Below are 27,624 nucleotides of genomic sequence, written 5' to 3' on the forward strand. Positions count from 1 at the left end.
ATTCATAGTTTGAAGAAGGAATAAGGGAAGATATATGCATTGTGCTAAAGGAGGAGGAAGAAGAATCATATAGGCACAAGCATAGGCACAGGCACAGGCACAGGCACAGGCACACTCACAAGCACACTCACAGGCACACTCACAGGCACACTCACAGGCACACTCACAAGCACACTCAAAAACACAGACTCACAAACACAGACTCACAAACAGAGTCACTCTCCATGAGGGCGGTTGATGTCTGTCTAGTTGTCTCCCTACCATGCATGACAATGTCTTGCTTTTTTTTCGTTTTTATTCCTTTTCTCTTTTCTATTCCCTTTCAGAGAAGATTTCAGTGTAGCCATCCGCATTCGCTTCGGTCTTTTCTATAGTGTAGGCACGAGTAGTGTGATTGTGTAAATGCATACTTCTCGCAAAGCCGGGCGGGAAAAGATGTCTAAGCCAAGCCAGGGCGAGAGGAGAAACGGTAGTTCAGGTCACATCACGCCAATCAGTAGTGGCAGGAGTCTAGGCCTGGGCGAAGTTCTCTGTCTAGACTAGATCCAACTGGAGCAAGTTGGACTAGTTGTTAGTTATTCTGAGGGGGGGGGGCGAGAGTCCTTAACTGTAGGCACAGAACTCCAATCTTCTCCGCTCTCCTCTGGCGGTTATGCAGTGCCAGATTAGCCCAGGCTAGGCCAGCAAGCAAAGCAGAGCCACAAGAAAAGACGACCAAGACATATGGGAAAAGTTGGCATAACGGCCGAGAGGGCCAAGCCATGCACACATACACATGTGCGTGCGTCCTCCTTCTGTCCTCCATCCCTCTGTCGTTGTTCTTGCTTGACCTCTTCTCCCTCTTTCTTTCACTTTCCTTTTCCCCCTTTGGCTTTTTCCCCTGACAGCTGAGTCAAATACACATGCAGATACATAAACAGAATACAAACACAAGAACTGCACTGCGCTGCACTGCAACTAGGCCTTGGGGGCTTTTGGGTGGAGTATGCTGTGCCGTGTTGGAAGACAGAGAGGCTGAGGGGCAACACCGAAGCAAGGGACTTTAATTGCCCTTTACTTGCTTTTCCCGTTTATGTGTCGCTGCAGCTCTGGGTGCAACTGTGTGCGCGTACGTGTGAATGCATCCCGCTTTGAGCCTGCTGGTCTTGGTCTTTTATGCCAATCCGTATTTGCGTGTGTGCCTCGATTTGCTGAGCATGACAACAAGAGGGCCAAGAAAAGGGCGAACAGGACGGATACCACAGTGGCAGGGCAGATCGAGCTTGTTGTGTGGGCAGTGTAGAGAGAGAAAACAGAGAATCGGACAAGGAAGCTGGAGCGGCTGGAGGGGCTAGAGCAAAAGCTGGACAGACACGAGCAGGGTACCTGGGGAGGATAAGGTAACAGAGGGTGACAGAGTGACAGCGAGAGGGGAGGGGGCGCATAGGGGAGAGTAGCGTGGCCAATTTTGAATCATGAATTGCTGAAGGCGAGCGAGCGTATGCTACAGCAGCTTTGCGTATATGCAATGACTCTCTTACCACTGTTCTGCCTGTCTGCCCCCTTTTTGTTTTTTTTTTTTTTTTTTTTTTTTTTTTCTTCGACGACGACGACTGCACTGCATCTGCATTGGCTCGGGATACCTTGTCTTTGAAGCCCTTGGAGCCTCCAAGTAAGACAACCACCCAACGCCTTGTTAGTCAAGGCAGTCCGTCTAGCCGCATTGTGGCGAAGAACAATGCATTTGTTTGGGAGAGGCTAGTTGGCTTGGCTACCTGCGCCCTCAGTCAACCCACTGCATTGTGCTCACTTTGGCAAAGCTGCCCCTAACATTAGGCTGAGACCTGCAGCAAATTTATCACTAGCCCGGCTCTTTAAGAACCCTTTTCCTGCTGACGGCAGCGCGTTGTCCATTGTCCAGGCCCTTCAAGCTCAACGCAACCTCGTCGAATGATATACGCTGGCCTGCGGCTGCTGGCTTCTAAGGGTCTTTAACCCTAGTCACAGACTTGTGATGCTCCCCCCTTCTCCGTCTACCTCGACGTCTTCTGCTCTTGATCGGCTATTCTTTCCAGCCTTTCTGCTTGCCTGGAGCTCATGACGCTATAGCTCGACAGCCGAGCTAGGCTACGTACTTGGAGCGTCACTCTTACACCACAAGACCCTAGAATCCTCGAGTTCCAGCTGAATACTTGGCGAACGGACACCAGCACGGGATGTTTCTCTCCAGGGAGCAACGCGCCCGCTTTGCTCGTTTTTAATCGACCCGGCTTGACTTGTACCTGACACGCACACAGACGCACGCGGGCGGGGATCATTACACCTGCTGCGTTTGTTCTCCCTCTTTCCCAGGCCTGATCCGACCTGGCTTAACCTGGTCTGGCTGTCTCTCCGATCTGATCTCCGCTTGGTGCTCTGGCCTTGTTTGTTTCTCCCTTGAATGGAGCCGCCTAGATATCAAGGAGCAGGAGTAACGCACAAGAAGAAGAGAAGAGAAGAGGCATGTACACATCTACGTGCAAACATGCATACATCCATGAATTCGCAGCAGGGCCTGTAAATGACAGAAAGAAGAAAAAAGGGAAGCATGTTATGATGTATCACAGTCCAGGAACGGTTATGCCATGGAAGGGTGTGCATGTAACAAGCATAATCCAGCAGGTCAGTGACAAAAGAGCCACCAATTGAAGCGGAAGAAGGAAAAAAAAAGAAAGTATAAAAGGACATGTCAAAAAGCGATGACGAGAAGGAAAGGAAAAAGAAAACAAAGGCCTGGACAGCAAGCCACAAACAGGCAAGCAGCCAGCAAAGCAGCCGGGGCGGGCAGCCAGAGAAACAGAAGACCAAGTGATGGCTAGAAGAGCCACGGGCGGCAAGATCGGTGCTTTTTTTTCTTTTTCTCCTGTCGCGTTTTGTTTTTGGTACTTGTTTTTCTTTTGGGCCATCCGGGGATGTGAGCTCTCTGCAGCAGTCTAGATGGTAGCTTCACGTGTGAAATGAGGCACTTTGATATTCCTTTTTTCTTTCTTTTTTTTTGCATCTTCCCCTTCTCTTTGCCTTTCTTCTGTCTCTCCCTTTGTTCTCTCAGCGTGTCTTGGCTGTCTGTCTCTCTCCCTCTTCCTCTGTGTAATTCCCTCACACTCGGTTTTGCTCTTTGACATCTGACCTGTCACTTTATTTTCCCGATGTCTTCCATCTTCGAACCCCAGCCCAAGGACCCTTGGGAAGGCTTTCGTCTAAGCCTAGGGGGGGGGGGGGCACAAAGCGAGACGATACTGTGAAAGCCAAATAAACAGGCGAGCAGATGAGCAAGGTCTTGTCAAAGTCTGTGTGTCATGGCAGTGTGTGCTAGCTCAACGACCGTGGGCTTCAGCACCAAAAGGGCGGCATGGCATGGCATGGCCCTTTGTTTTAGTGCAGCCATGTCAAATCCAGTCAAGCTCAAGTTCAATGGCAGGGTTTCTTTTCTGATTTGGGTCGTAGGCCGTTTTATTTCTCTCCTCTGCATCTCGTTTCGTTTCGTCTCGTCTCGTCTCTCTCTCTCTCTCTCTTTTTTGTTCCTTGACTATTGTTTGAGCACTTCAGCTGGACGCGCGTGCGGGCTTGGACATTGTGATATATCATAAAATGACGCCGCAGAAAAGCTCTTTTGGCTTTTTCTCTGGGAAAAGTGCCTCGATACACACACTCGTAGCGGGCAGGCCCTCGCAGGCCCGCAGTGGGTTGTTTGTTTGGCCGGCTATGTGTGTGTGCGAGTGTGCGAGAGAGAGTGCGAGTGTGTGAGTGTGTGTGTGTGTGTGTGTGTTTATGTGTGTGTCGCCGGTCTGTCTGCTCGTCCGTCTGCTCGTCTGTCTGCTCGCCTGTCTGCTCGTCTGTCTGCTCGTCTGCCTCTCCACATCTTCACCTCGCCTCTGCCTCTCTCCCTGGCTCCTCTTTTCCCTTTTCCTTGCCCTTGGTGCTCCTCCCTTGCGTTTCTTTTTCCTGCTTCAGATCATGCAGCCAGCAGCAATCTTTATCTTCCCTTTTCACGTGCTATCTTTCCGATGTTACGAGACATGGAAGAAAACACAAAGAAGCCCCGGCATCCCTTGTTCGCCGTCTCCGCTATCTCCGGTCGCTCTGCTCTGCTCCCCCATCCTTCTCCCTCTCATCTCACTTCCTGTCCGCCCGCCGTCGTCCACAGCTGAACAGCTAATTAGTCGCCATGTACACGATGCATCATTTTCGCGGCCCCCCTTCCCCTCCTTCATTCATACAACTTGCATCAAGACCGACATATCTCTCTCCATCCGTCTTCTCTTGTTTCGCCCTTGCCAAGGAAAAGAAAAATAATAATAAAAACCCCCGGAAAACCAAGGCAAGTAGGAAAAACAAAAACGCGTTACTCGGTGCCTTGCTTCATGCAGGACTGCGAACTACAGCTGCACTACCTACCTAGCAATATTACATGCATACTCATTTAATGCGTGTATGCGCGTGATGTGTAGGCTAGCATGAGGGGAGTGCATGTGTGGCTGTATCCCTTTGATTTCCTTTTGTCTGCTCTGTGTAATGTATACCATTTGCCAAGCAAGGAGAACGCTAGGCAGCATCCGCCGTTTGCTGTGTTGTTTGCAGGCGCATACAGTGCAACAGGAGTACGCAAATTAAAGTATCCAGGGACAGGGAGATGTTGTGGCTGCGGCTCGTGATATCATGTCGAAAGAACAATGACATTGACCCTGGACTGGCGGGGACTGGGTGAGGTTATTGTGCTGTGTGTGTCACGTGATGTGAAACATGTTGAGCCTGTAATGTGTAACCCTAGTAATTCGTGGCTTAGGGCTACAGATGTGCAACATCAGATAGCTGTTATATTGGGCTCTCCTTTGGCTTCTCTTCATACTAACAAGGAGCTTGGACGCCAGAAAAGAAAAAAAAAAAAAAAAAAGGGCCAGTCAGTACCTTTGCTTTTTCCTATCCGCTTCTCGGGAAAATACAAGCCGGTTTAAGGCGGGCTAGCAGGCCCGGTGGGAGAGGCAAAGCCACAAGTCTGGAAGCTTACAAGTCTAGTCTTCCCTGCTCGCACCTCGCTCTCACTGCAGCCCATGCTCTCTGCTGTCGCCTATTGGCCCGCCCACTGGCGTAGGCTCTGCTTTTCCTGCTTTCCCCGTTGGAACCTGGTGGTCCCTCTTCCAATCCTTCTGCTTGCTCTCTCTCTCTCTCTCTCTGGCGGCCAGGCCAGATCCCTGCTGGTGGAGCGAGTTGTAGCTTGTGTTTATGTGTGTGCACTTCTTCTGGTTCAAGCTTCCCTGTTTCTATCATAAAATGATTAAAATATATGATCGGAGGAGCAGCCGTTATGCAGGCTCTGCAGTTCAGCTCATATTGCAACGATTCCTCTTTGGCTTTGAAGGGGAAGAAACTAACAGAATGAGAACAAGAGAGTCAGAGTCTGCTGATGTGTATATATCTGTTATGTTCTGATATTAGAGCGGTTCTATGGCTCTGGATTTCACAGTATGATATGCTTGGCCACCAGAAGTGTGCATTGAAGAACGAGGATGGCACAACCTTGCTTGTGCTTGTCCGCGTCTGCAGGTCCTTTTTATTGCTTTTCTTCTTGTCCCCAAGTCTTAGAGAAAGAGAGAAAAGCCACTAGAACAATCGAGATCGTCCTTCAAAAGAAAGAAGAAGAGTCACAGCATTTCAGAGCTTGCCTAAGCCTCAACCCTAGATCCTAAGCTGCAAGAGCTTTCTTGGTGTTCTGCCTTCTGGCCGGTGGTGGACAAGGCCAAACAAGCAGGCTCTATCCCTTCACCAGACTCGGGGGGGCAGCCAGTAAGAGGGAGGAATTAGAATGGAAAAAAAAAAAAGCCTCCTCGGCATTAAAGTCCGTGTCTATCTTGGGGGGCCTAAAATCTCTCTCCCAGGCTACACATCTCCCAGGCCCGCCCGTGGCAGTTCGGCTTTCGTGCTCTTCCGCATCATACCAAAAGGCCTTCTCAAAACGGATGCAAGGCCGTTGTTGAAGCGTCTGCTACTTGCCCAAGCCAGGGGAATAGCAAAACAGAAACAGAACAAGGGCCGCTTGTCAAACCTCTCTCTCGTCCCCCGTCTCCTTGCTCCCTTGTCCCCCGGCCGGCGAATTGTGACGAACCAGAGAAAGCAGAGCAAATTCGCCATAATCACACTAAAAATCTGACCTGTCGGCAAAGGCTTGGTGCAAGGGATGGCTGCCGTTGGTTTTAGCCCCGTTAGCTGATGTGAAAGCACCTGAGAAAGCTATTCTGCTTACATGATTACTCTGCAAATTCACAGCTTTGCACGCCATTGGAGGTTCTGTTGCCCCCTCCACCCCTGTCAATATTCTGGCACCCCCGGCCCTATAGGTCATGATGAAACCCGGAACTGCATCCCCTAGTCTTCTCCAAAGGCTCGCCCGGGTTCTCTTCCGTCCTCCCTGCAGCGTATTGCGGTGTGCTCTTAAGCCTGCTGACTGGCCGGGCTTTGGGTCAAAAGTGATCTGCCCAATTAAGGGCCGTATCAGATGGGAGAGGGGGAGTCAGCTCGTCTGTGGACAAACAGGGAGAGACGCGGCGGAGAAGAAGAGGGCCAATGAAGAGAGAACGAGAGGAAAAAAAAGAGACAGGAAGAAGATGAGAAAGAGAACGAGAGAGGGAGAGAGAGGGAGAGAGAGGGAGAGAGAGGGAGAGAGGGAGACAGGCACTGGGACACACATAGGGTTAGGGTACGCCACTTACACAGAGACCAGCTAAAGTCCAACCGTCAAGTGGATCCTTTACGTATAGAGCTTAAGGGGGGGGGAGGTTGTCTCTGATTTGTGTTGCCGAACAGAGGATAGAAGAGAATGGAATTGTTGGAAGGAGAAGATCCCTTTGAAGATTTTTGCAGTCTAGTTCTTTGTTCTCAAGAGGGGATACGAGGAAGCCAAAAACAATGGAGAGTGCAAAAGCCAGCAGTCGAGAAGGAGGCACAAAAAAGAAAAAATTAAAAATTAAAAAATTAAAGCAGTCCTGGAGGTGCCGTCCACTATCCCTCTCGCTTTCCCTTCATATTCCTCTCTATTCTTCTGTCTTCTACTGGCCATAGGGATAGAGCTACGCCCCCGCCCACGTCTTTCTATAGCACGCCTCTATTATCTTCTTTATCTTCTGGCCCGTTCATAGGCCCTACGGCTACGGCCAACTGCTGGCCTACCCCCTATACTGTTGTATATACCACACACCATGGCCCACCATTTTGGGCAATAAATGCAACACTCATGGACAGCTGAGCTGTGGGCGGTCTAGGCCGGGTCTTTTCCTGCTTTTCTTTCGTTTCCGTTTGGGGGAACGGTTTTGCTGGCCTGGTCTTTGTTATTACGGACCGTTTGAGGTACGAGTTAAGCCTTGATTAGCGTGACTTGAAGTTGCTGTTGTCTAAACAATATGCACATGTGCGCGGGTTTGTGCTCATGTATACAGACTATTTATATACATCAAGGACATACGAACGTATAAGAATGGGGCTAAATGTTGAGAAATAAAAAAAAAAAAAAAAAAAACATACAAAAAACCTAAAAACAGGTTTGCAACCTGAACACTATCATAATCACAGTCACACTATAAGGCATACGACCACCAGAAGCTACGAGCACTAGGCTAGCCTCCCTCTACATGGCTTCGACGGCTGTTTCTTCTTCTTCTTTCTCGTCCTCTTTGTCTTCTCTCTTAAGGCTCAAGGGCTCAGCACTAAGGCGAAGCGAAGGCCGGACTAGCCTCGTGCCCGCGCGCCCTGACCCGTAAACACAAATAAGACAGAAGAATAAGACAACAGCAACAACAGGCTACTGCGTAGTGAAATTTCACACACACCACCCGTAATATCTGCTAATAGCTCATCAGGACCCGAGGGAGACGCCAACAGGGAGGGGAGACGGGACTTGCAGGGTTGCAGGAACATCAAATATAAACTTTGGCTGTGTGATAGGTGCGTCAAGCCGAGTTTGCCTGCTTCAGGCCGGCTAGGCTAGAGAATGCGAGACCGAGGGGCAGGAGGGCAAAGTGAAAATCGACAAAATAATACAATAGCAGTTAGACCGCAAGGGAGACGGAGCGGAGAGAGCATGGGAGAGATAATATCAAATCCATGAGCCCCATGCCCTCATCCTCTAAAGCGTGCTGCTTTTTGGCTTTTTCTTCGAGGGAGGGAGGGAGAGTCATCACGGGGGCTTTGCTGGATAAGATATATATGTACGTGACGTATCACAAATTCTACTTTGAAGGAAGAAGAGGGACTAGAAACATGCAGGTATCAAGGGATAAAGCTGAGAGTGAAATGTGTGGACAGGATGCGGAGATGAGGCAAAGCACTTACTCAGTCATGCTCATACGGAGTTGAGATTGATGGAGCCTTGGAGCCTAGTTCCCTGTTGGCACAGCAGTGAAGATGGAGGGGGGGGGCAGAGCAGAAGACAGAAACTGGGAATCGGCAAAACAAAAGTATGAGAACGGGGAAGAGGAAGGGGCAGAGGAACAGGAAGAGGAGGAACCAGAACAGGGGTTTTGGGTATAGTTGAGCTCACTGTAGCAAATCAACACGCCGGGAGCCTAGAGCATGACTACGTGTGAAGACTGGGAACAGACCAAGCAGACACTAAAGCGAAGGAGGAAGAGGAAGAGCAGGCGGGGGACCGGCCAGCCGTCTACAGAGGAGCAGGGACCAGGGCGAAGAGACAAAAAAGATGAAAAAAAACAAGGTCGCGGAGACCAAAAACAAGTGCAAGTGCAAGTGCAAGTGCAAGTGCAAGTACAAGTCCAGGTCCAGGTCCAGGTCCAGGTCCAAGTCCAAGTCCACATCAAGTCTAAGCCAAAGCCTGGGGGATATTCCTTCCAGGTCACGATCTGCAAAGCCTTGCTGCCGCCCCATGACAGCCAGGCCCTCGGCAAAAGCGAGGCAAGCAGGCAAGCCAGAGGAAAGAAAAGAGAAGATAAAGAGCCAAGGGCGTCAGTAAAAAGGCAGGTGGTTTGTTGGTAGCGCACGCATGCGTGCCAGGTTTGTCCTGCACCAAGAGCAAGGGCAGAGGCTACGCGCGAGAATGGTCTTTTCTGCGCTTCCTCCTGCACCCTTCGGCCTCGTTTTCCTATCATATCATGTATGAGACCATCTCCATCGACAGCCCAAGTTCCCCTCTCAACCACTTCAACACATCTGGCATGCCGGCGAAAGGACAGCCAGTACAAAACAGTTCACCAGATCCCGCACGGACAGAAAGAACCTAGAGCAAGAAAGAGCTTCTTCCTCCCTGCTGGCTCACCCCCCCTCCTCCTCCTCCTCCTCCTCCTCCCACTCCTCTTCTTTCTCGCCCCGTCCCAAGTTCCTAGTCCAAAAAGAAATCCAAGCCTAGCCAAGACAAACGGGAACAAGGAAGCTAGCACCCGGGGAAGCAGTTCCTGGGTGGAGCAGGGCCAGGAAGGCAAAAAGCGAGAGAGGGAAAAAGAAAGCAGGGAAAGAAGAAGTGGCCAAAGAGGCTACTGAAGAAGCAGTAGAAGACGAAAAAAAACACGAGGCTGCTGTGGGTAAGGGAAGGGGAGGGTAGAACGGAGGGGGGGGAGGGGGGGTTGATATATCCAAAGGAGCTCTCGAGGTCATAAATCTCTGGGTGGGCAGGGTCTTCCAATACATATCCGAGAAAGTAGAGCTGCAGCTGAAAGAAGAGCCAAACCAGATATTTCCAGTTTTCTTTTTCCTTTGCATGGTGGTAAGCGACTGGTTTGGGGGGACGGATTGCGGGAGAGTGTTAGTTGTTTGAGATGAGAAGTAGCGGGGGATAAGGGGGTGGCCTGTAGAGCGCCTGTAAGGCCTATCCGTGAAGCGCCTGTAGAGCTCCTGTGCAGAGCCTGCAGCGCTAAGCCCTTAGGGTGCTAGAGCCCACAATTAGTAGTGCTTACAGGGGGCTTCTAGTGCAGCAACACCCTTATAAAGCTACACTGACAACAACACTCAACATCCAACATCCTCTCTCCTCTCTCAACAAGTCCCCAAGCCCTTAAGCCTTGGTAGGAGCACCGCCAACCAGTCTACAAGTCCAGCGAGTCCACAGGCCCAGGCAGGTCGAGGCACATCCAGGCAACCAAAGCAGCAGCCAAGCGAAGCTCGAGCTCTCCTTATTCACGGAAGCAAAGGCCATATCCGAGTCACCCCATTGCCACCCCTTCCTTCACTTCACTTATAGCAGAACCACTGCTGCTGCTGCTGCTGCTGCTGCTGCAACAAGATGGCCAGCGCCAGCACGGAACCACAGACCAAAATCCACACAGGCATACAAGCATACACATACACCCACATCTACCATCGACCTTGATCTTGATACGGGACACGCCCCTCCCATCCCCTCCCCTCCCCTCTCCTCCCTCCCTCCCCTAGCAAGCCACAGAGCAAGAGCAGCAAAATACATTCTACAGTGGGAGAACATAAGGAAAGAGGGACAGGGTGTGTGTGTAGAAAAGGAACAACAGACAAGTTGCTCTTCCACGGCACATCCAGAAGAGGAAAAAAAGAGATAGAAAAAAAAAAGCAAATTAACCTTGTGGGCGTGTTCCCAGAGACTCCCACTCGCCAACCCGTTTGTCAAGCTATTCAAACGCTTTCGCTTGACTGATTGGCCGTCCAACTCTAGGCCGTGATGGGCCGGGGGGGGGGGGGGGAGAGAGAGAGAGAGAGAGAACTTCGATCTTGCAACTTTGGATCACACAACACACCAACTAACACATATATAGTGCCCCCCCTCCCCTCTACCCGTCCTTTTCACTGGTCCACGTCTTCAATCCATCTTGTGTGTCATGAAGTGAACCTTCTTCAGAATCAGCATCCATTAAAGTTTATCTGGTGCTCTATCACTTTCCTTTCCTCATTCCCCTTCTGCCATCTTTTACAACACAATCACACTCGCATACATTCTCAGCGTGCTCTCTGCTCACTACTCACTCGTCTTCCTTTTCTCCTTCTTCCCACCCTCTCATACTATACTGTTATTGTGTTTTACGTTGCCACTCATTTCACAGTTCTCATCACATCTTCCTTGACACTCTCACTCTCACTCTCACTCTTTCCTTCCTTCTTGCTATCTCTCTGCTCTTCCTTTTTCTTTTTTCTTTCTTTTTTTGCCTCTTCCTTCTTACGGCACGAGCAAAGCAAAAAGCAAGCTCTCCAACATGTCTACTGCACCCGGTCCTGGCTCTAACACGGCCTCTAGCTGGGGACGCTGGCCTGAAGACCACCAGCACCAGCACCAGCACCAACACTCTGAGTATATGCTGGTTAACGGCCCCCAACAGAGCTCGGCCCATCACCAACAGTCAGAGCAGCACTCCCACGCTCATGCTATCCCTCACCACCAACATAGCCAGCCCCAACATCACACTACTCTACCTCACCCACAGCAGCAGCAGCTGCCTCCCCCAATCTATCACATGGTCCCCAACCAGAACACTCCCTACCCCGGCGTTGCCTCCGCTGCTACTCCCATCTCCATGGCTCCCTCCATTAGCCGGCTGACTCCGCCTGCGTACTCTCCCACCCAGAGCTACGCTTACCCAGGCAGCTATGTGAGCGAGCAGCAGCAGCAGCAGCCCCATCACCACAGCCAGCAGCAACCCCAGCAACAGCACTACATCCAGCTCCCCCATCCCAACCCCCAGCAGGCCTACGTGCATGACCAGCCCCAGTCCTCCGTCAGGCATGAGCGGTCGGCCATGCGCATGCTCTCGCCCAAGTCCATGCGTAGCCCATCTAACGCCCGCAGTCCCGTTTCGTTGCCAGAATCGCCTGAGTCGGTGTCGATGCCTATGTCGATGCCTATGTCTATGAATGTGCCTATGAACCTGGCTACTGCGATGCCACTATCCGTTGGCATGCAGTACCACGACAGGACGCATGAGATGCGGCAGAATCATCAGAGCCAGCAGCAGCAGCAACAGCAGCAGCAGCACTACACCCAACAACCCAGCTCTGCCTCATCCTCACGCCGTACGTCTACTGTTGCTAATCCACTGCTCCGTGAGGTTCCCAACGCCAATTCGAAGACTGTCCTGCCTAACGTCTGCCTCAACCCTGATCACTCTGTCGAGTTCAAGACTGTCGTGGACGACCTCATGAAGGCTATTCAAGTGCCCGAGGACAAGGCATCCGCGGCTCCCTTTGCTGCCTCTACACCACACGACATGGCCCGATCTCCCGGGCAGTTGCCTGTGACCGCCAGCTCACCCGCCGCGCCGTCTTCCATGAGTGCCAGCCACGCCGTGGCTTCGCAGGGCTACCCAATTGCCTCGATGCCCATGTCAGCCGTCTCATCGCCCGTGTCGAGCTCGGGGCGCGTGGGCAAGAGGGGCAAGTCTCGCACTCGCCACTACTGCACAGTTGAGGGCTGCAACCGCTCGTTTGGCCAAAAGTCGCACCTGGACATCCACCACCGCGCTCACACTGGCGAGAAGCCCTATGTAAGTCTTGGTCCTTTACTGCATCCCATGTAGCCATGTTCGCCCGCTAACATACCCAGACCTGCTCCGCTCCCAACTGCGACCGCCGCTTTTCTCAGCTTGGAAACCTCCGCGTATGTAATTGCCTCTGCCCTGTCCCCTCTCCTCTATCTACACTCGCCCCCCTCACGCACGCCGTACTAACATTCTTATCTCGTTCCCTAGACTCACGAGCGTCTTCACTCGGGCGACCGCCCCTACGTCTGCGAACAGTGCAACAAGGCCTTCTCTGCCCGTGGCAAGCTCAAGAGCCACCAGACCATCCACAATGGAGAGCGGCGCTTTGTGTGCAAGCTTGAGAACTGCAACAAGGGCTTCACGCAGCTGGGCAACCTCAAAGCCCACCAAAACAAGTTCCACGAGGCTACTATCAAGATGCTGACCTTCAAGTTCTGCAAGATGTCGCCAGCAGAACGCGCCAACCTGGCTGACCCCGATGTCAAGGTCTGGGAGTACTTTGCCACTCTGTACAAGAACAGCAACAAGGGCATCAAGGGCCGCGGAAAGGGCCGCAAGGTCAGCGTTATCCGCTCGACTAACGCAACTACTTCTGGCTCTATTCCTGCCTCAGCAACTGTGGCTCCGGCCTCGGCACCAATGCCTATGGGTATGGCCATGGACATTGGGGCTGGTGCAACCCCATACCAGCAGCAGCACCAACACCACCAGCACCAGCACCAGCAGCACATGATTGGCCAACCCCAACCCGTCCTGCCCTATGACACCCACATGCGCATGTCAACCGCTCGTCCAATGGATGGTTATGCGGCCGTTGGTTCTAGTCCTTATGATGACCAGGAGGCACGGCCCATGGCTGACCCGTCGGTGTACGACGACGAGCGTCTGCGCCGTATGCACTACTAAGAAAGGGCTACGCTGTTTGTCTCAGTTGTTGCTGTAGACAGACGAGACACGGCCCTTCCTTGCTCATTTGCCTCTTTTTTTTTTTTCTTATCTGTGGCTTTCCCCCGGGGACTCGCTGCCGAGAGCAAAGTCCCGGCATAGAGCTGCGCTCTTGTCCTTTGTTGCCTTTGTGGCGGCCTGCTACGATATGTCATGTCTGTTGATTATGGGTTTACTTTTCTGTCTCTTTTCTTTTTTTCTTTACTTTTTCTGAGCGGGCGTATCCGGATGCGCTGTTTCGTTTCTTCTTGAGCTCGGGATCTGAGCGTAACAAAATTACTTTGTGATGGTGGCAGCTATATGCTTTGTTTGTGTTTACTACTGAGGAGGAGGACTTGCTTATGTTTGATTGCCCGTTTTTTTTTATTATTATTTCAAGCGAGGGATGGGCTTAGTTTGCTTTCTTTTTTCTATATATCATTGTCGTTTTGGAGGCTGTTGAATTTTTATATCTATTTTTGTCGTTTACTACCTTATTACGGCGCTCAACGTGACTCTCCTACCACCCCCCCCCCTCCCACTCACCTCCTCTCGTCTTTATCATTTTGGCTATTTTACCGCCAATCCGGCCAAGTAATGCACATGGCCGTGCTGGTATGCCCACTCTGCCTGTCTGTCTGTCTGGCCGGCCGACCGGCCGCTCTACCTTCTCCCCCCTGTCATGCATCTCTCCATCCATATCAGGATGTCCGTCTCCATGTTCATGTATATTCCACTTTTCGTGCAGATGCAATGCAAAGAGACATTGCGCAGCCATTGTCCGTTTAATCTCCCCGTACCCCCCTAGTCCCTAGTCTAGCCTCCATGGAGTGTAGACACAAACAACACCTCGTCTCCGCTGACTAGCACGCACTCTTCTTCGCCTTCCAGCTCCCAGTCGACCTCGTTTATCAGCACCATGATTCCTGGACGACTATTTCGGGGCACCCGGGTTAGTAATTGGTGGCTTGAAACTCCGGGAGATAAAAGGGCAGCAATCAAAAGTCAACCGGGGAGAATATCCGGCCCGCCGTCAGCAGCACACTACAGCACAGCAGTAGGCAAAGGCAAACGAATGCCACAAAAAAGCCTCGCCCTGCTTGCCCGTTTTATGTGCTCTGCTGCTTTTCTTTGCGCCCAAAGTCACATCGTCCTGCTGCACTGTAACGGCACTGCAGCCATCAAATGTAGTTATAATGACCTGCGTGCGTGCGTGCATATGTATGTGTGCAATCTGCAGCCAAGAAAGCGCCATCGCTACACGACGACCAGGGAGGGGAGCCTGCGTTCCGTATCTAGCCGTGTAAATCTGCCCGCCAACTGAAGGGCCAACTGGGGCGGGAAGAGAAAGAGAGGAGAGGGAAGAGGGGAGATGAAAGATAGAGAAGATCCCATGATAAAAAAAAGGGAAAAGAAAAGAATAAAAAATGAAGGCGAAACGAAAGCAAAATTAAACAGAAAAAAAGAAGCAGAAAATCCAAGACACTCACATGCTACCTTCCAACACAAACAAGTCCTTTCGCGAGTCTGTCATCACCTCTTCGCTCAGGTGAGTGATAAGCTCGCTCATACGTATGCTCGGCGCACCGTCGTCATTGACGCTCGAGGCAGCAACAGCCACTTCCAACTGCGGCTTCCCATCAAACAGTATATCCAAGCCACCACTTTACCCGTAGGGAAGGGCAGAGAACGTCAGTACAAGGGCGCATCGAGTCGCACAGCAGCGAGGGTCCCTTGGCCAAGTGTGTGACTTACGCTAGCTCGACCTTGAGAGTCACTACTCTCGGCCCCATTGTTTCCGTTATAGCCGACATTTCGACAATGGCAAGCGTTGCAGGATGAAAAGAAAAAGAAAGAAAACAGAATGAATGCCGTGGAGAGAGAGAGAGGACAAGAAGAGAATGGAGGTAGAGCCACGTTATGAGGCGTCCGTTGTGTTACTTGCCTTCTGTGACTCGAGGCAAGACACTAGGGTTATGTCTAGGGTCTATGTATCGTAGTTCACACGTGACCCATTATTTTTACGAGGCTGACTTTCTTTTTTCTCTGGGGCGCTCAAGTATCGCGACTAACAAACCGCAAGGCTCTATTACTTTTGCGCCAAAGCTGCCTGCGAGCCATTCGCCCGTTGTCGACCCTTCTGTGATATTCCCAACTTCTCCCAACACCAACAGCCTACTCCGCATATCCACGGACACACAATGGCGCAAAATAGACACTGGTCGGTACCAACCCACAGCTTCAGCCTTGCCGCACCATGTCCTATATACTAACGGGCTTTGCTACAGGGAACAAGACAAGGACGCTACTGTCTATGTTGGCAACATTGACGAGCGTGCCACGTCGGCAATGGTCTACGAGATCATGCTGCAAATGGGCCCCATTCACAACCTACACATGCCCCGCGACCGCGTAACCCAGAACCACCAGGGCTTTGGCTTTGTCGAGTTCCGCACGCCGGCCGATGCCGATTACGCCGCCAACGTTATGAATGGCATCAAACTCTACGGGAAGTCTGTGCGTGTCAACAAGGCTAGTGCGGACAAGTCGCGGGCCGTCGAGGTTGGTGCCAATCTGTACATTGGCAACCTGGACATGATGGTCGATGAAAAGCTCTTGTACGACACGTTCTCGCGCTTCGGCCCGCTCATCAACTTGCCCAAGATTACACGCGACGAGAGTGGCACCTCCAAGGGCTATGGCTTCGTGTCCTATTCCGACTTCGACTCGTCCGATGCCGCCATCGAAACTATGAACAGCCAATACATCCTTAGCAAGCAAGCCGTTGTCCAATACGCATTCAAGAAGGATGGTAAGAATGAACGCCATGGTGACGAAGCCGAACGCCAGCTGGCCGCCCAGGCCAAAAAGCACAACATTGTCCCCGAATCACAACTTCCTGCTGCGCTACGCGAGCGCGGGCCTGGCACTGGCGCTAATGCCACTCCTGCTGCTGCAATCCCACGAGGCGTGCCGCCGGGCTTCGACCCCAAGGCCATTCCTGGTATGGTGGCCCCGGGAATGCCCCCTGCTGTAGCTATGGGCCTGGGAATACCTCCCCACGGCACAATGTCGCCACAGTACGCACCACCCGCCAACCAGCGTGGCTATAACTCACGTGGCGCGCACAACCAGAATGCTGCCCATTCCCACGTGCACCAACCCATGGGTCTAGGCATGCCTGTCCTTCCGCCTGCGCCCACAGGTTTGCCTGCTCGGCCACCGGCAGGCCAACCGTCGTTTACAAACCCTGCAGATTTCCACCCTGGCTACCGCGGCGCTCCTCCCGGCACTGCGCCCGCCGGTGCCCCCACTGGCACTGCTAGCCCTGTGCCTGCTGCTGGCGCTGTAGGAGTAGCGCCTCCTGGCGTAGCGGTCACCGCGCCGCCTGGAATGCCTGCACCGCCGGGCTTCGGGCCGCCTCCTGGAATTGCTGGCGCTCAGAGTTTTCCGCATCACCCACCCCCAGGGTTTAGCCGTCGGTAGAATTTGGTGATAATATTGACAAGGGCAGCACCAGGTCTTGCACGCATCTGTCTGCCTGTCTTGTGCTTATTTTATTCTTATTTTTTTTGATTTATACGGGTTTACTTGCTCTTTTAATTCTGCTTTTGCGTTGCGGCATGTTTGTTCCAAAAGTCGGCATGAGCATCGGTGTTACGGGCGTCATGGGCAATTCTGGTGATATTTCAATTTAGAAGTCTTTCTTTTCCCCCATCTTTTGTTTTCCATCTACGCCTTTCCTCATTTCATTTGACGTGAATAAAAGAAATCAAGTAAGAACAAAAAGAGGCAATAAAAGAAAACAAAAAAAAAGCTAAGGGGTTACTAGAATAAGTATTACCAAGGATAAACAAAACAAAACAAAAAAAAACATTGTATGTGTTGACTAAATAGAAAGAATCACGTACTAACAAACCTATGGATATTCAAGTCAGCCCTCCTGGTATTTCAAGTGGCGCTAACCTGTCTTTTTTCATCTCTTCTTTGCCCGCGGAAATTACACTATACACGTTCCTCAAAACGAGACAAGACGAACTTACACAATCTTCACCACCGGACTTAATCTTGCTCTGCAGCAGCAGTTGCCTCAATGTCCGCCTGTGCCTCGCGTGCCAGCTCCTCCTCCTCCTTTTCCTTGATCTCCTTGGCCAGCTTCTTCTCTGCTGCTAGTGCCTTCTGTACGATTTCCTTGCGCTTGAACACGCGCATCCATCTTGCCTTCCACGTTTCTGGCGCTGCAACACCCTCCTCGTCTGCCGTGGGATCGGCCTGGATCTTGTCCACGCCGTCATAGATGGCCTTGAACAGGTTATCTAGCGTCTCGGGCGTAGGCTTCAGCTCCGACGCCTCGAGAGGCTGGTGCAGGCGTAGGATAACGCGGTTGACGGTGTTGACCACAATCTCAAAGACAAGAGCCCGCGAAAGCACTGTTGAGGTAGGGCCGTCACAGACCAGGCTTCCGGCACCCGTCAGGGCCCACTCGACAACAGCTGTAGGCGTCAGGACAGCAATGTTGAGCAGCCTGTCGATCAACGCAACAACAGTGCCGGGGTGGTATGTCCAGTACTGGGCAATCGAAGTGATGAGTTGGCAACGTGCGGCCTCAGAGGCTGACGCAAACTCTGTCAACTTGGCTTTGACGCGCTCAATGCACGCAATGCCGTGGCTAAGAGACTTAGAACCAACCCAGCACACCGAGGTCATCAGAACATCTACGCTAGCCACCAATGGGTCTGTGCCCATGTCTAAAGCTGCAGTCTGGATTTTGTCAAAGATGGGCTGGAACGCTTCATCATCAGCCTTGCGGCGTAGCAGGGCTGCCATGTCGATACCCTCGGCGGAAAAAAGGGTTTCAGGGTCATTGAACTTGAAGTCGGGTTCGTCCATCTCGGTTTTATTCGAAATAAGGTCTTTGTACACGTCGGGTAGAGTGCCCTTGATGCGCTGGGAGAAGCTGAGACGAATCTCGCGATCGATCGCGCCAACAATGAATGACTTTCGTGGGTGCATCTCTGAGAACTGCACGTCATCTACCCACTCCTGCCACTTCCACGTGAATCCAAAGTTGCTCAGATGATGCGCGAACCACTCAATGAAGCATTGCGAAAGCTCCAGATCCATATTGGCAGTGTGGCGATACAAGTAGCGGATTGCACGACCTAAACTAGGAGCAATGGCAGCCGGAGCAACCTTGCAGGCCTCGGTAAGAACGGAGTGATAGTAAACCATCTTGTGCTTGGGGGCTGGTAGCTGGAAAATTTGAGAAAAGACAGTGTCAACAATCACATCCTCGGGCTTCCACGTCGACTTGCCCTCGTCCAGCTCACGGAGCCGGTCAAATGTTGTGTTACGCTTGGCAAAAGTGTGGTGGGCAAAGTAGTTGTCAACTTCAATCATTGCTCGTGCGCTGGAATACCGGTTGAAGTCAAGGTTGTTAATGGTGTCAACGAGTACATCGCGGAAAACGGTTGAGGCGATGGTGGTAGTGGGAGGCACAGTGTCGATCTCTTGTCCACTGTAAACAGAGAACCAGATTTCAGGAAATAGGCCGCGGGGTCCCTGAATAAGCTGCTCGGGAATCTTGATCTCGGGCAGATCGTGCTTAGTAGAGCCTTCAATCTTGTCCTGCATCTCGCAATCGCCAGACGAAGCAATCCAGGGGCGTGGCATGATGGCCAGAGGCCAACCGTTGTCGGCCTCGCTCTGGAGCTGCTTCTGTAAGAGGCTTACGATGCTAGCACCTTTTCCGTTATCCTTGCCGTCATCACCAAGGAGGGGATCGATCATAGCCTGGAGCGCATGGGGCTCGCTGGCGATAATATCCGTCTTCTCCATTAGCTCAGCCGCGTTGGTCTTCCACATCTCGGCTGAGAACGACATGATATAAGGGAGAGTCAGGAGGATAATCTTGACAAGCTCGGTTCCAATAGTCTAAATGGGACGACGTGATTTTGTTAGCATTCCTCTCTTAGATCTGTGTGCTTTTATGCCAGGACACTTACATCATCGGAGCTTTCACTTTGTAGAGCACCAGCTCTGTTGAAGAGCTCGTCTAAGATGGGGAACACGCCACTTGCGCTGAGCACAGGCTGCAGGCAAGCCAATAAACGCAGAAAGAGCTTTGCGCTCTGCCAATCACCGGCCTTGATCTTATCCTGGATGGTGTCTGTGATTCTGGGAATAACCTTTTCCAAGACACCAGACTTTGTCGTGTTTATGACTAGTAGGGCGTAGGACAGAAATGGAATCTTCAGTGGCTGTTCAACTACTAGGCCAAATAGCAGCTCGTTGAAAACAGTGCGCACCTCGGTGCTTTCTTCATAGTTGTCGCACACGATGTAGGCAATCGAACGCGCCTCGTCTTGCCACCTGTGGCTTGTAGAATCAGCGATGCTTAGCAACTGACGGCGCAGTTTTATATGTGGCGGAGCATTGTCGACGCGGCGACGGGGACCTCGACGGTCTTGATCTTCGTCATCTGGAATCGAGAAAGTTGCCTCGTTAGTCAGAGACCAGGGCGTCAATCAGGAGAAGCAACGCAACAGAGTAACAACGAGTATAGGCATGTTGTATGAAGCCGCGTGGTATCAGTCTGTACATACCTCTAAAGCGCCTCTTCCGGCTGTTGTAAGAAGGGCCTTGATTCGGGCGACGCTCGTAATCGGACATTGCTGACAGGCGAAAAAAAAAAAAGATCACAAAAAGCGCCAAAGGTTCTCGGGATGCGCGACCAGGTTTACTGGCTAGAGCTGTGGTTTGGGTGAGTCGGATTAATACACGGGTAAAGGAGTGGAAAGTGACAATGGGAAGAAAAAATCTAAGCAAGGCTGAACACCATTGGAAAGAAAGAAGTAGTTGCCCGTTCAAGAAACAAAACGGAGGAAGCCTCGAGGAACGCGGCTTTCACTGGCGCGCCTTAAAAAAAGGACAGGGAAGGAAGGGCCTGTCCGTTACACTTGTCCGAATCCGGCTTAGTGGCACTGATGACTAACACATATTATCATATTATATGGGTCCGTTTCTAGGGTGTCTAACAGAATCCAGAATCTAACATAACAGACAGCCAAAACACCAAGACTGTCAGCATCGTAAGTGGCAGGTCGTTTCATGTTTTTTTAGGAATTTTGAATTACTCTAGGTGCAGTTCAACACACACACACCATATGTTTGAAAGGAGGTAGGCAGCGAAGACCTCCTTCCTAACCCCTGTTCAACAGTAGTAGAATGGCTAATTTTTGCTTTACTCAACAAGTAAACAAACCGCCAAAACAAACAAACAGAAGTCTCCACCTTTTTCTTCTCACTATAGGCGCTCTATAACCAGAGCTTTGAAGAGTGGAATTTGATCAATAACATCTTTAGACGGGGCAGAAAGGCTCTAGTTAACGAAAATGCATTCTTAAAAGCTATGCCAGCAAACGATCTTTTTGTTTTTATCATTGTCATACCCAAATCCCTACCAAAGGAAGAAAAAAGAAAAAAAAAAAGAAGGGGCATAGAAGTAGAAAAAGGCAAACAAAGCGGAGAACCAAGGGGGGAAATACAACAAAAAACGCGGGCGCGAAAAGGAAATGAGGGGGAAGTACAAGCAATAAAGTATCAGCTACTCCATATCTAACTCTAGGAAGTCATCGACACTGTCCTTGGATAGTTTCTAGCACACCGAACAAAGTATAAGTGGGATCTACTCGCTCCGCATCCCTACGCAACAAGAATTCGTCCTCTCGAGTAGATGTGATAGGAGACTGAAAGATGTGGCACTTGTATCCGATGCTGCAAACTAAGCAAGGAAGATTCATCATTTAGCTGGCAATCACCGCAACAACGCGTAGCTTTCAGACACCATAGTCCACCAAATCTTAGCCTAATGAGATGAGTAAAGAAAAAAGCAACAGGATATGTGGAACGGAACGAAGAAAAAAGAGGCACAAAGATGTGAGGACGTTAAAAAACAGGGAAGTAAGAAAAAAAACAACAACAAGGGACCGAAAAAGAAATGTAGGAAACATTAAGACGGGCGTTAAAACGGCTAAATCAACAGTCAAGCAGGCAGTGGGCTCAAGTACAAGGGGCAAGGTACATTGAGATTATTACACACTGTCTTAGCTTCTGCCTTTGTCCATATTCATGTTGTCAAGCGCACTAGATGCATTGAATAGAGTGACGGATACTGTGGAATATGATACCGTAATATGGCCAGGCTACAAGCTCCTAGCGTTTAATAAGGCAGTCATGAAGCTCTCGTGCGCCCTTGAGTATCCAAGATACGCATAACCCTGTGAATAAATGACCCGCTCTCTTGCAAGACTGCATCGCTGCAGTTAACACAGGCAAAGAGGCCGTTGAGAAATAATCAAGGCTAGGTGGGTTAGGCTATCAGGTATGAGCCCCAAACTAGTACGGATGAACAGCGGCTAAAATTCATATCCAGAATCAGGGCTTCTGAATTTGCCCCTCAAGTGTCATTACACCCTTTCAAAAAAAAATATCGCCTGGGCATGGGGGTTTTTTTTTACAAGTTGGAACTGGGGAGAGCGGGATGCGTTTGGGAGCCGGTATCAAAGATCGCCATTTTCTCAATCGAGACGCGCTGCCATTTCCTCTTTCGTCAGGGGTGTTAGGTTGTCGATGTCAAGACCCTGGGCGAGGAGAACTGGCCGGATGTGCGCGGGGACTAGTTTGTTGTTTAGGTTGGGTGCAATCGAGAGTTCTGCGAGTAATTGGTCAGAAGATTTTTTTTTTTTGCGTTTGAACAAACTGGATGGGAAATCCGGAAACAACGATGGGGAGTAGGAAAAAGGCTAGAGCTTACCATGGTGGGTAAAGTTGAACAGAGCAGGCAGGTCCCGAAGTTGGCCAGACTGGTGGCGAGAATCAGGAAGTTTGGTAGCAGGGTCCCGCAATTCATCGAAGAAGGGATGGATCATAGCGTCTATGGCCGAGTGGCGCTCGGTGGGCGTGTATTCAAGGAGTTTCTCGATCAAATCAATGGCGCTGGCATCAGCCTTGCGGAAGACCTTGTGGAACGGGTGAGACTTGATTTGAGGGAACTTGTGCTCCATATAGTTGGGGTTCATAGTCCGGATCTGCTCGCGAGTAGGAGTGCCGAGGACCTTGATAATTTCCACTAGCTGATCAATCCCTGACTCGCCAGGGAAGAGAGGCTGGCCAAGCATAAGTTCTGCCATTACACAACCCGTTGACCAGACGTCTAGCAAAAGAGAGTGATACAGTTAGTAGGAGGCTCGAGTAAAAAAAAAAAAAAAGGCCAAAAAAAAAGAAATTCAGACAGTGATGGTGGTGTCCATACCAATTTTGGTGGTGTAGTTGGTGGCACCGAAGATCAACTCGGGTGCCCGGTAGTATCTAGAGCAAATGTATGACACATTGGGTTCATGCTCGACCAGAATCTTGGCACTGCCGAAGTCGCAGAGCTTCAGGATGCCAGTAGAAGGATCTAGCAGGAGGTTCTGAGGCTTGATATCACGATGGCAGATGCCTTGGGAGTGAATGTAGGCAAGGGCACGGAAGAGCTGGTAGGTGTAAAGCTTGATTTCGAGAATAGGCATCGTGCTCTTCATCTTGGTGAAAAATCTGGAGGCACGGTAAACAGTTTCGGGAACGAATTCCTGTACAAGGTTCAGGAAAACTTCGTCCTTCTGTAGAGTGATGCAAATAGATGTCAAAGTTAGCAAGGTTCCATCGCAAATATCAACTGAAGCCATGCACAGTCTTTGGCCTGTTTTAGTCAAGACGGGATGGAATTGGAGATATGGCAGTTGTTTCATACCCGTTCGCCGTTTGAGAAGAAGAAAGCTTTGAGCTGCACGATGTTGGGATGGCGGACTATACGCATAATTTGCAGTTCACGGTTCTAAGTAGGAGGAGGATAGGTTAGTATGCAGACGTACATAAGAGGAAGCCGATCAGGTGCGTAGGTAGCTAGGCAGACGGCAGATCCATCAATAGCTAGCGCCATCCCCTATCTAGGCGGGATAGAGAGCAAGAAAAACAGACCTTGAAGCGCTTGTCTTGGAGGACACGCTTGATGGCGGCATCTTCTCCAGAAGGAGTGAGCTTGGTCTGGAATACAACACCAAAAGAGCCATTGCCGACAATTTTGCATTGGGTGTATTGTAGTTCGCGCGTCTCGCCAGTGACTCCGTCCTGGACTTTTTCGCGGACAACCTCTGTAAGTCAGGAAGTAGACGGAGGTTAGTGACATGAGCAGAATGGTAGAGAGGGTTGGTGCAGGAGCGGAGCGAGCAGAAGGAAAGAGTGCTGCAAGTTAGTCTGACGACAAAGAGCAGTAAAAGACGTAGGGCAGGCCAGCCAGCTAAGAAAACAGCCAGGCGGACAGAATACAAGAAAGTCCGCAGAAGGCAGTCAACTTTCTGGCTGAGCCTTGGAGGTGTGTATTTTAGTTATTGGGTTCGTCTTACCACCCATGCGCAGGTTGTTGAAAGGGGTCGGCCGAGAAGTAGACGACATGTTGGCAGAATTGGGGAGGGGGAGAAAAGGAAAGGAAAAACAAAGAAAAAAAAATGGACGAGAAAAGAAATTACGGCCGTAGTTGTGTCGTCTGTTCGTAGATGGATGGTCGTATTTTTTTTTCTCCTTCGATGAAAAGCCGATAAAGGGGATGATGGCGATGATAGTTTGTGGCGGACAATGAATGGGATGGGACAAGATGGACTGGGTGTAGCGCAGTGTCTAGTACGGGAGGGGTAACTTTTGTGGTTGAGTTGAGAAATGGGTTAGAAGGACGACAAGCCAGTTAATGAAATTAACGGGGTAACCGGGCAAGTGAATTGCTGCAGCGCAAGTCCAGGAATTGGGTGAAAGGGTATTTAGCAGGGTGGGCAAGCAAGGCAGGGCAAGGCAAGCAAGCAGAGCAATTGGAGGGGGGGGGGGAGGTGGGCGGCGAGTTTAGACAAGCGACAAAAAATGTAGCAGCGAGGATTTCGAGGCCAACGCGAAAAGAAGAAGAATAAAAGATGAAGAAATTACTGATGGTGATGGTGATGGTGGGAAGGGAGGGGGTATGAGAAGAAAGAAAAGAAAAGAAAAGAAAAAAAAAGAAAAAAAAAGGAGGGAAAAAAGGAAAAGAAAAATTGAAGTGGCTGCTAAGGTGACAAAGTACCTGAAGGAAGAAGAGGTTCAATGATGCAGTGCGGTAATACAAGAAGAAAGACGGAGAAGGTGGGTGGCCTTGTGACAAAAAGGCGGGGGGGGGGGGCACTGAAGTTTTATCGGATTTGATGCTGGCGGCGTTTGGCTGAAAGGGCTAGGAGGGAAGCTAGGAGCTAAGGAGCCCAGGTCAGGTTAAGTTCAGGGATATCTTTGTCTATCGAGCTTGTTAGCTAGCCGGCGAGCAAACAACGTCGAGGGGAGAGCACAAGTAACAAAAAAAAAGGAAAGACAAAATGCACGGAGAATGGAGGGGGGGGGGGGTAAAAGACATGGCGAGGCTGCTAGACCAGACGAACAAACAAGAAGCAGAGGAGAAGGTACAGGGTACAAGCAGGGCAATAAAAATGCCAGAAAGCACCTGACGACGAATCAAAACGCTGGTAGCAGCACCAAACGGCTAGAAAGAGCAAGAGCGAGAGAAAGGAAAGTAGAGACAACGATACTAGAGCCAGGGTTGCCAGTAGCCAATAAGCAGCAGCGATGCAAAGCTGGGTGGGTAGTTGGCAACAGAACCACCAACTACCAAAATTGGCAGGTCCCAGCAAAGGCCTCCTTCCCTTGCACTTCCACTTCCTCTTCTGTCCTGCCTTGCAGTGACGAGGCTGGGTGCCAGGCGGGCTTAGGGCAGCTGACCCTCTATCAAGATTTGATAAACAGGCCAAACACAGCATAGCATACATAGCATACCAAGGCCAGGGCGTTGCCAGAGCCAGATCCAGATCGATCCAATGCTGAGTGCCAGTGCCGGCTATCCTTGGACGAAGACAGAGAGAGACAAAGAGGAGGACGATATGATGTGCCAGGACGGGGATGTGCAACGACCACACACAACGACTTACCTCGACACTTGGAATGGGCTTGGGATGGACAGCAAAAGCGAGGTTCCTGCGAGCGTGGGTTTCGTATCAATGAAAGGAGAAGAAGGAAAGGGAAAAGAAAATTAAAAAAAAAAAAAAAAAAGTCCTCTTCAGGCATGTTAGACAGGACCAACTAAAAAAGACAGACAGACACAGGCGCGCACTGCGAAAGAGGGCAACCCGCCAGGCTGAGAAATTAAGCTCAGGGTTTGGCTGTGGAGCGGGGCACTGGCCGCTGGCATTGGCGTTGTTTTTTTCTGGTCAGCAGGTGTCGGTTGGATCGAGAAAAGAGCTATTGGAAGCTTATAATTGGACGTTGAATTTAGCTCGACAAATAACAATTTCAGCATGGGTGTCCATCCTGTTCTTCTGGTCCCATCTCGTCGTCGTGCGCTCTCAACTCTGCTTTGCTAGCCTGATCAATTGCCTCACTCACCTCGCCTTCGACAGCACATTCTCCAGACATAGAAAGACCTTTAGACTCGCACAGCCGTCAGAGTAACAGTAACCTCGAGAGACACCGAGAGTTGATGGTATATACATAGCGGCTTTGTGTCCGGCCCAAGGATAGTGCGTCTAGCACATGCATCTCCTCCATCTGGCAGTACGCAACGAACGCACTAGAGACTTATGTACATGCGCATATACAGATATTAAGCCTCCGTTGAGTCGCACAGCTGCACGAGCAAACCTACGACTCGCTGCTTGGTCTGCAAGTGGTACAGACAAAGCCAATGCCCAACTGCAAAGCGAGCTTGGCCTAGCCCCTTCCTTCCCTCTGAGCCGGCAGAGCCCTTGGAGGAAACCCTTTTAAAACGCGGTGGCACGCACATGCTATAACGTCTTGTCAACTGCTGTGGCCGGAAATGGCCTGATCCAGGGCTAGACAGACGACCGCTGTAATAAACAGGCCAGCACTGCATGCCCTTGTAACAAGTGGTGTGTGTGTGGTGTCTGTGGTTGATCCAGGTCAGAAAAAAACTCGAACGACGGCAATTTTGAGCCGCTGATTTGTGAGGATTCTACAAGTTGGCCAAGATCCAAGCTAATCTAGGTTTCAAAGGCCTAAGGGATCATGAAACAAGCCAGGGCAAATCAAATCAACATGAATGGGGGAGTGTGAAGACGCTGTTGATCAGGGATGCACTGGCGAGGGCCGCTGTGTTGTGCTATGCCAGCAAGCGGTCTTGCAAAAGCCACACATCGTATCAAGCCACGAAATCAACGCTACTACGGCTCTTAGTATGCTCAGTATTTGATGGCTATAGCCTCGTGCTTCCTCCATCGCAGCCTTGCACAGGCGCAGTCCGTGACGGCCCAAGTTGCCGCTTTTGCTTCTTCCCTCTCCATCGTCATACATGCCCAAGCACACCAGCAGCCGCTAGCATCAAAAGCTAGCCCCTCCTACGCCCCTCGTAAGCCCCCCGTAAGCTCTCGTAAGCCCTTGCCAGGCTTCTGCTCCCATGACTTCCTGTACAGGAAATTGCAAGGTTCCTAGACATACAAGAGATCTCGTGACCATCCAAGACAAGGGGATTACAAGCACTTTACCAGCATCTTGCTAGCAGCTTGCCAGCACCTTGCTAGCACCTTGCTAGCACTATGCAATCCTATCTCCTACAACCTAACATGCCCATAACACGCAGCAGCTAGCATTGTTGAGCAGGCATTTGGCTTGCAGGGGGGGGGGAGCGAGCCAGCCTTTCTGCCTTCCTTCCTTCCAGCCAGCTTTATGTTGATTTTGTGTAAACGCTGTATGGTATAGCATGTATATCATGTGCGCATACATACCCAGCCGGCCAGCCAGTCAGTATTGTCCTGAAGCTTTGCATCAGGTCAGCGTCATGTTGTCCTCTCGCTCTTGTCCTTTCGTGCTGCCGCTTTTGCAAGGTGTTTTTCTTGGGTGGAGAGGCGATAGGGCAGATAGAACGACGTCAAGCTGAAAGTCGAGCATCGTGCGCTATGCATTGCTTGCTGGTAGTACAAATGCTGTCTAGCAGCCTACGCCTGTTGGCTGAGGGAAGGCCCAAGTCTGCTTGGGGGGGTGGCACACCATAGCTCTGGTCCAACGTGATGTTTCTTGATTGTTTCTCTCCCCATTTCTCTCTCCTCCCTTATCCCAGCTTTTTTCTTTTTTTCCCCTCCGTCTCTTACCTTGTTTCTCTAGTCTCGTGTAGACAAGGGAGGAAAAA

The 27,624-nt window shown here is 50.8% G+C and overlaps 4 protein-coding genes across 4 annotated transcripts; 2 read left to right on the forward strand and 2 right to left on the reverse strand.

Annotated features, from left to right (window-relative positions):
- Window positions 1-11,174: 11,174 nt before the first annotated feature.
- Window positions 11,175-13,361, forward strand: HOO65_030090 (C2H2 transcription factor; the record flags this gene model as incomplete). Its single annotated transcript, XM_071001971.1, has 3 exons — window positions 11,175-12,458; window positions 12,518-12,571; window positions 12,663-13,361. The coding sequence occupies 3 exons, from the start codon at window positions 11,175-11,177 to the stop codon at window positions 13,359-13,361; spliced, it is 2,037 nt and encodes a 678-aa protein (XP_070859769.1).
- A 2,219-nt stretch (window positions 13,362-15,580) lies between these two features.
- Window positions 15,581-16,865, forward strand: HOO65_030091 (Spliceosome-associated protein 49; the record flags this gene model as incomplete). The annotated part of the gene is made up of 2 exons (XM_071002231.1): window positions 15,581-15,600; window positions 15,668-16,865. The coding sequence occupies 2 exons, from the start codon at window positions 15,581-15,583 to the stop codon at window positions 16,863-16,865; spliced, it is 1,218 nt and encodes a 405-aa protein (XP_070859770.1).
- Window positions 16,866-17,441: 576 nt separating this feature from the next.
- HOO65_030092 (Nuclear cap-binding protein subunit 1) lies at window positions 17,442-20,051 on the reverse strand (the record flags this gene model as incomplete). Its single annotated transcript, XM_071001901.1, has 3 exons — window positions 17,442-19,313; window positions 19,385-19,860; window positions 19,985-20,051. The coding sequence occupies 3 exons, from the start codon at window positions 20,049-20,051 to the stop codon at window positions 17,442-17,444; spliced, it is 2,415 nt and encodes an 804-aa protein (XP_070859771.1).
- A 1,907-nt stretch (window positions 20,052-21,958) lies between these two features.
- HOO65_030093 (cmgc/gsk protein kinase) lies at window positions 21,959-23,873 on the reverse strand (the record flags this gene model as incomplete). The annotated part of the gene is made up of 7 exons (XM_071002036.1): window positions 21,959-22,056; window positions 22,195-22,593; window positions 22,693-23,041; window positions 23,173-23,228; window positions 23,294-23,324; window positions 23,400-23,572; window positions 23,825-23,873. The coding sequence occupies 7 exons, from the start codon at window positions 23,871-23,873 to the stop codon at window positions 21,959-21,961; spliced, it is 1,155 nt and encodes a 384-aa protein (XP_070859772.1).
- Window positions 23,874-27,624: the final 3,751 nt, after the last annotated feature.

Source organism: Ceratocystis lukuohia, assembly GCF_044167205.1.
Source record: "Ceratocystis lukuohia strain C4212 chromosome Unknown Supercontig3_pilon, whole genome shotgun sequence".
NCBI lineage: Eukaryota > Fungi > Ascomycota > Sordariomycetes > Microascales > Ceratocystidaceae > Ceratocystis > Ceratocystis lukuohia.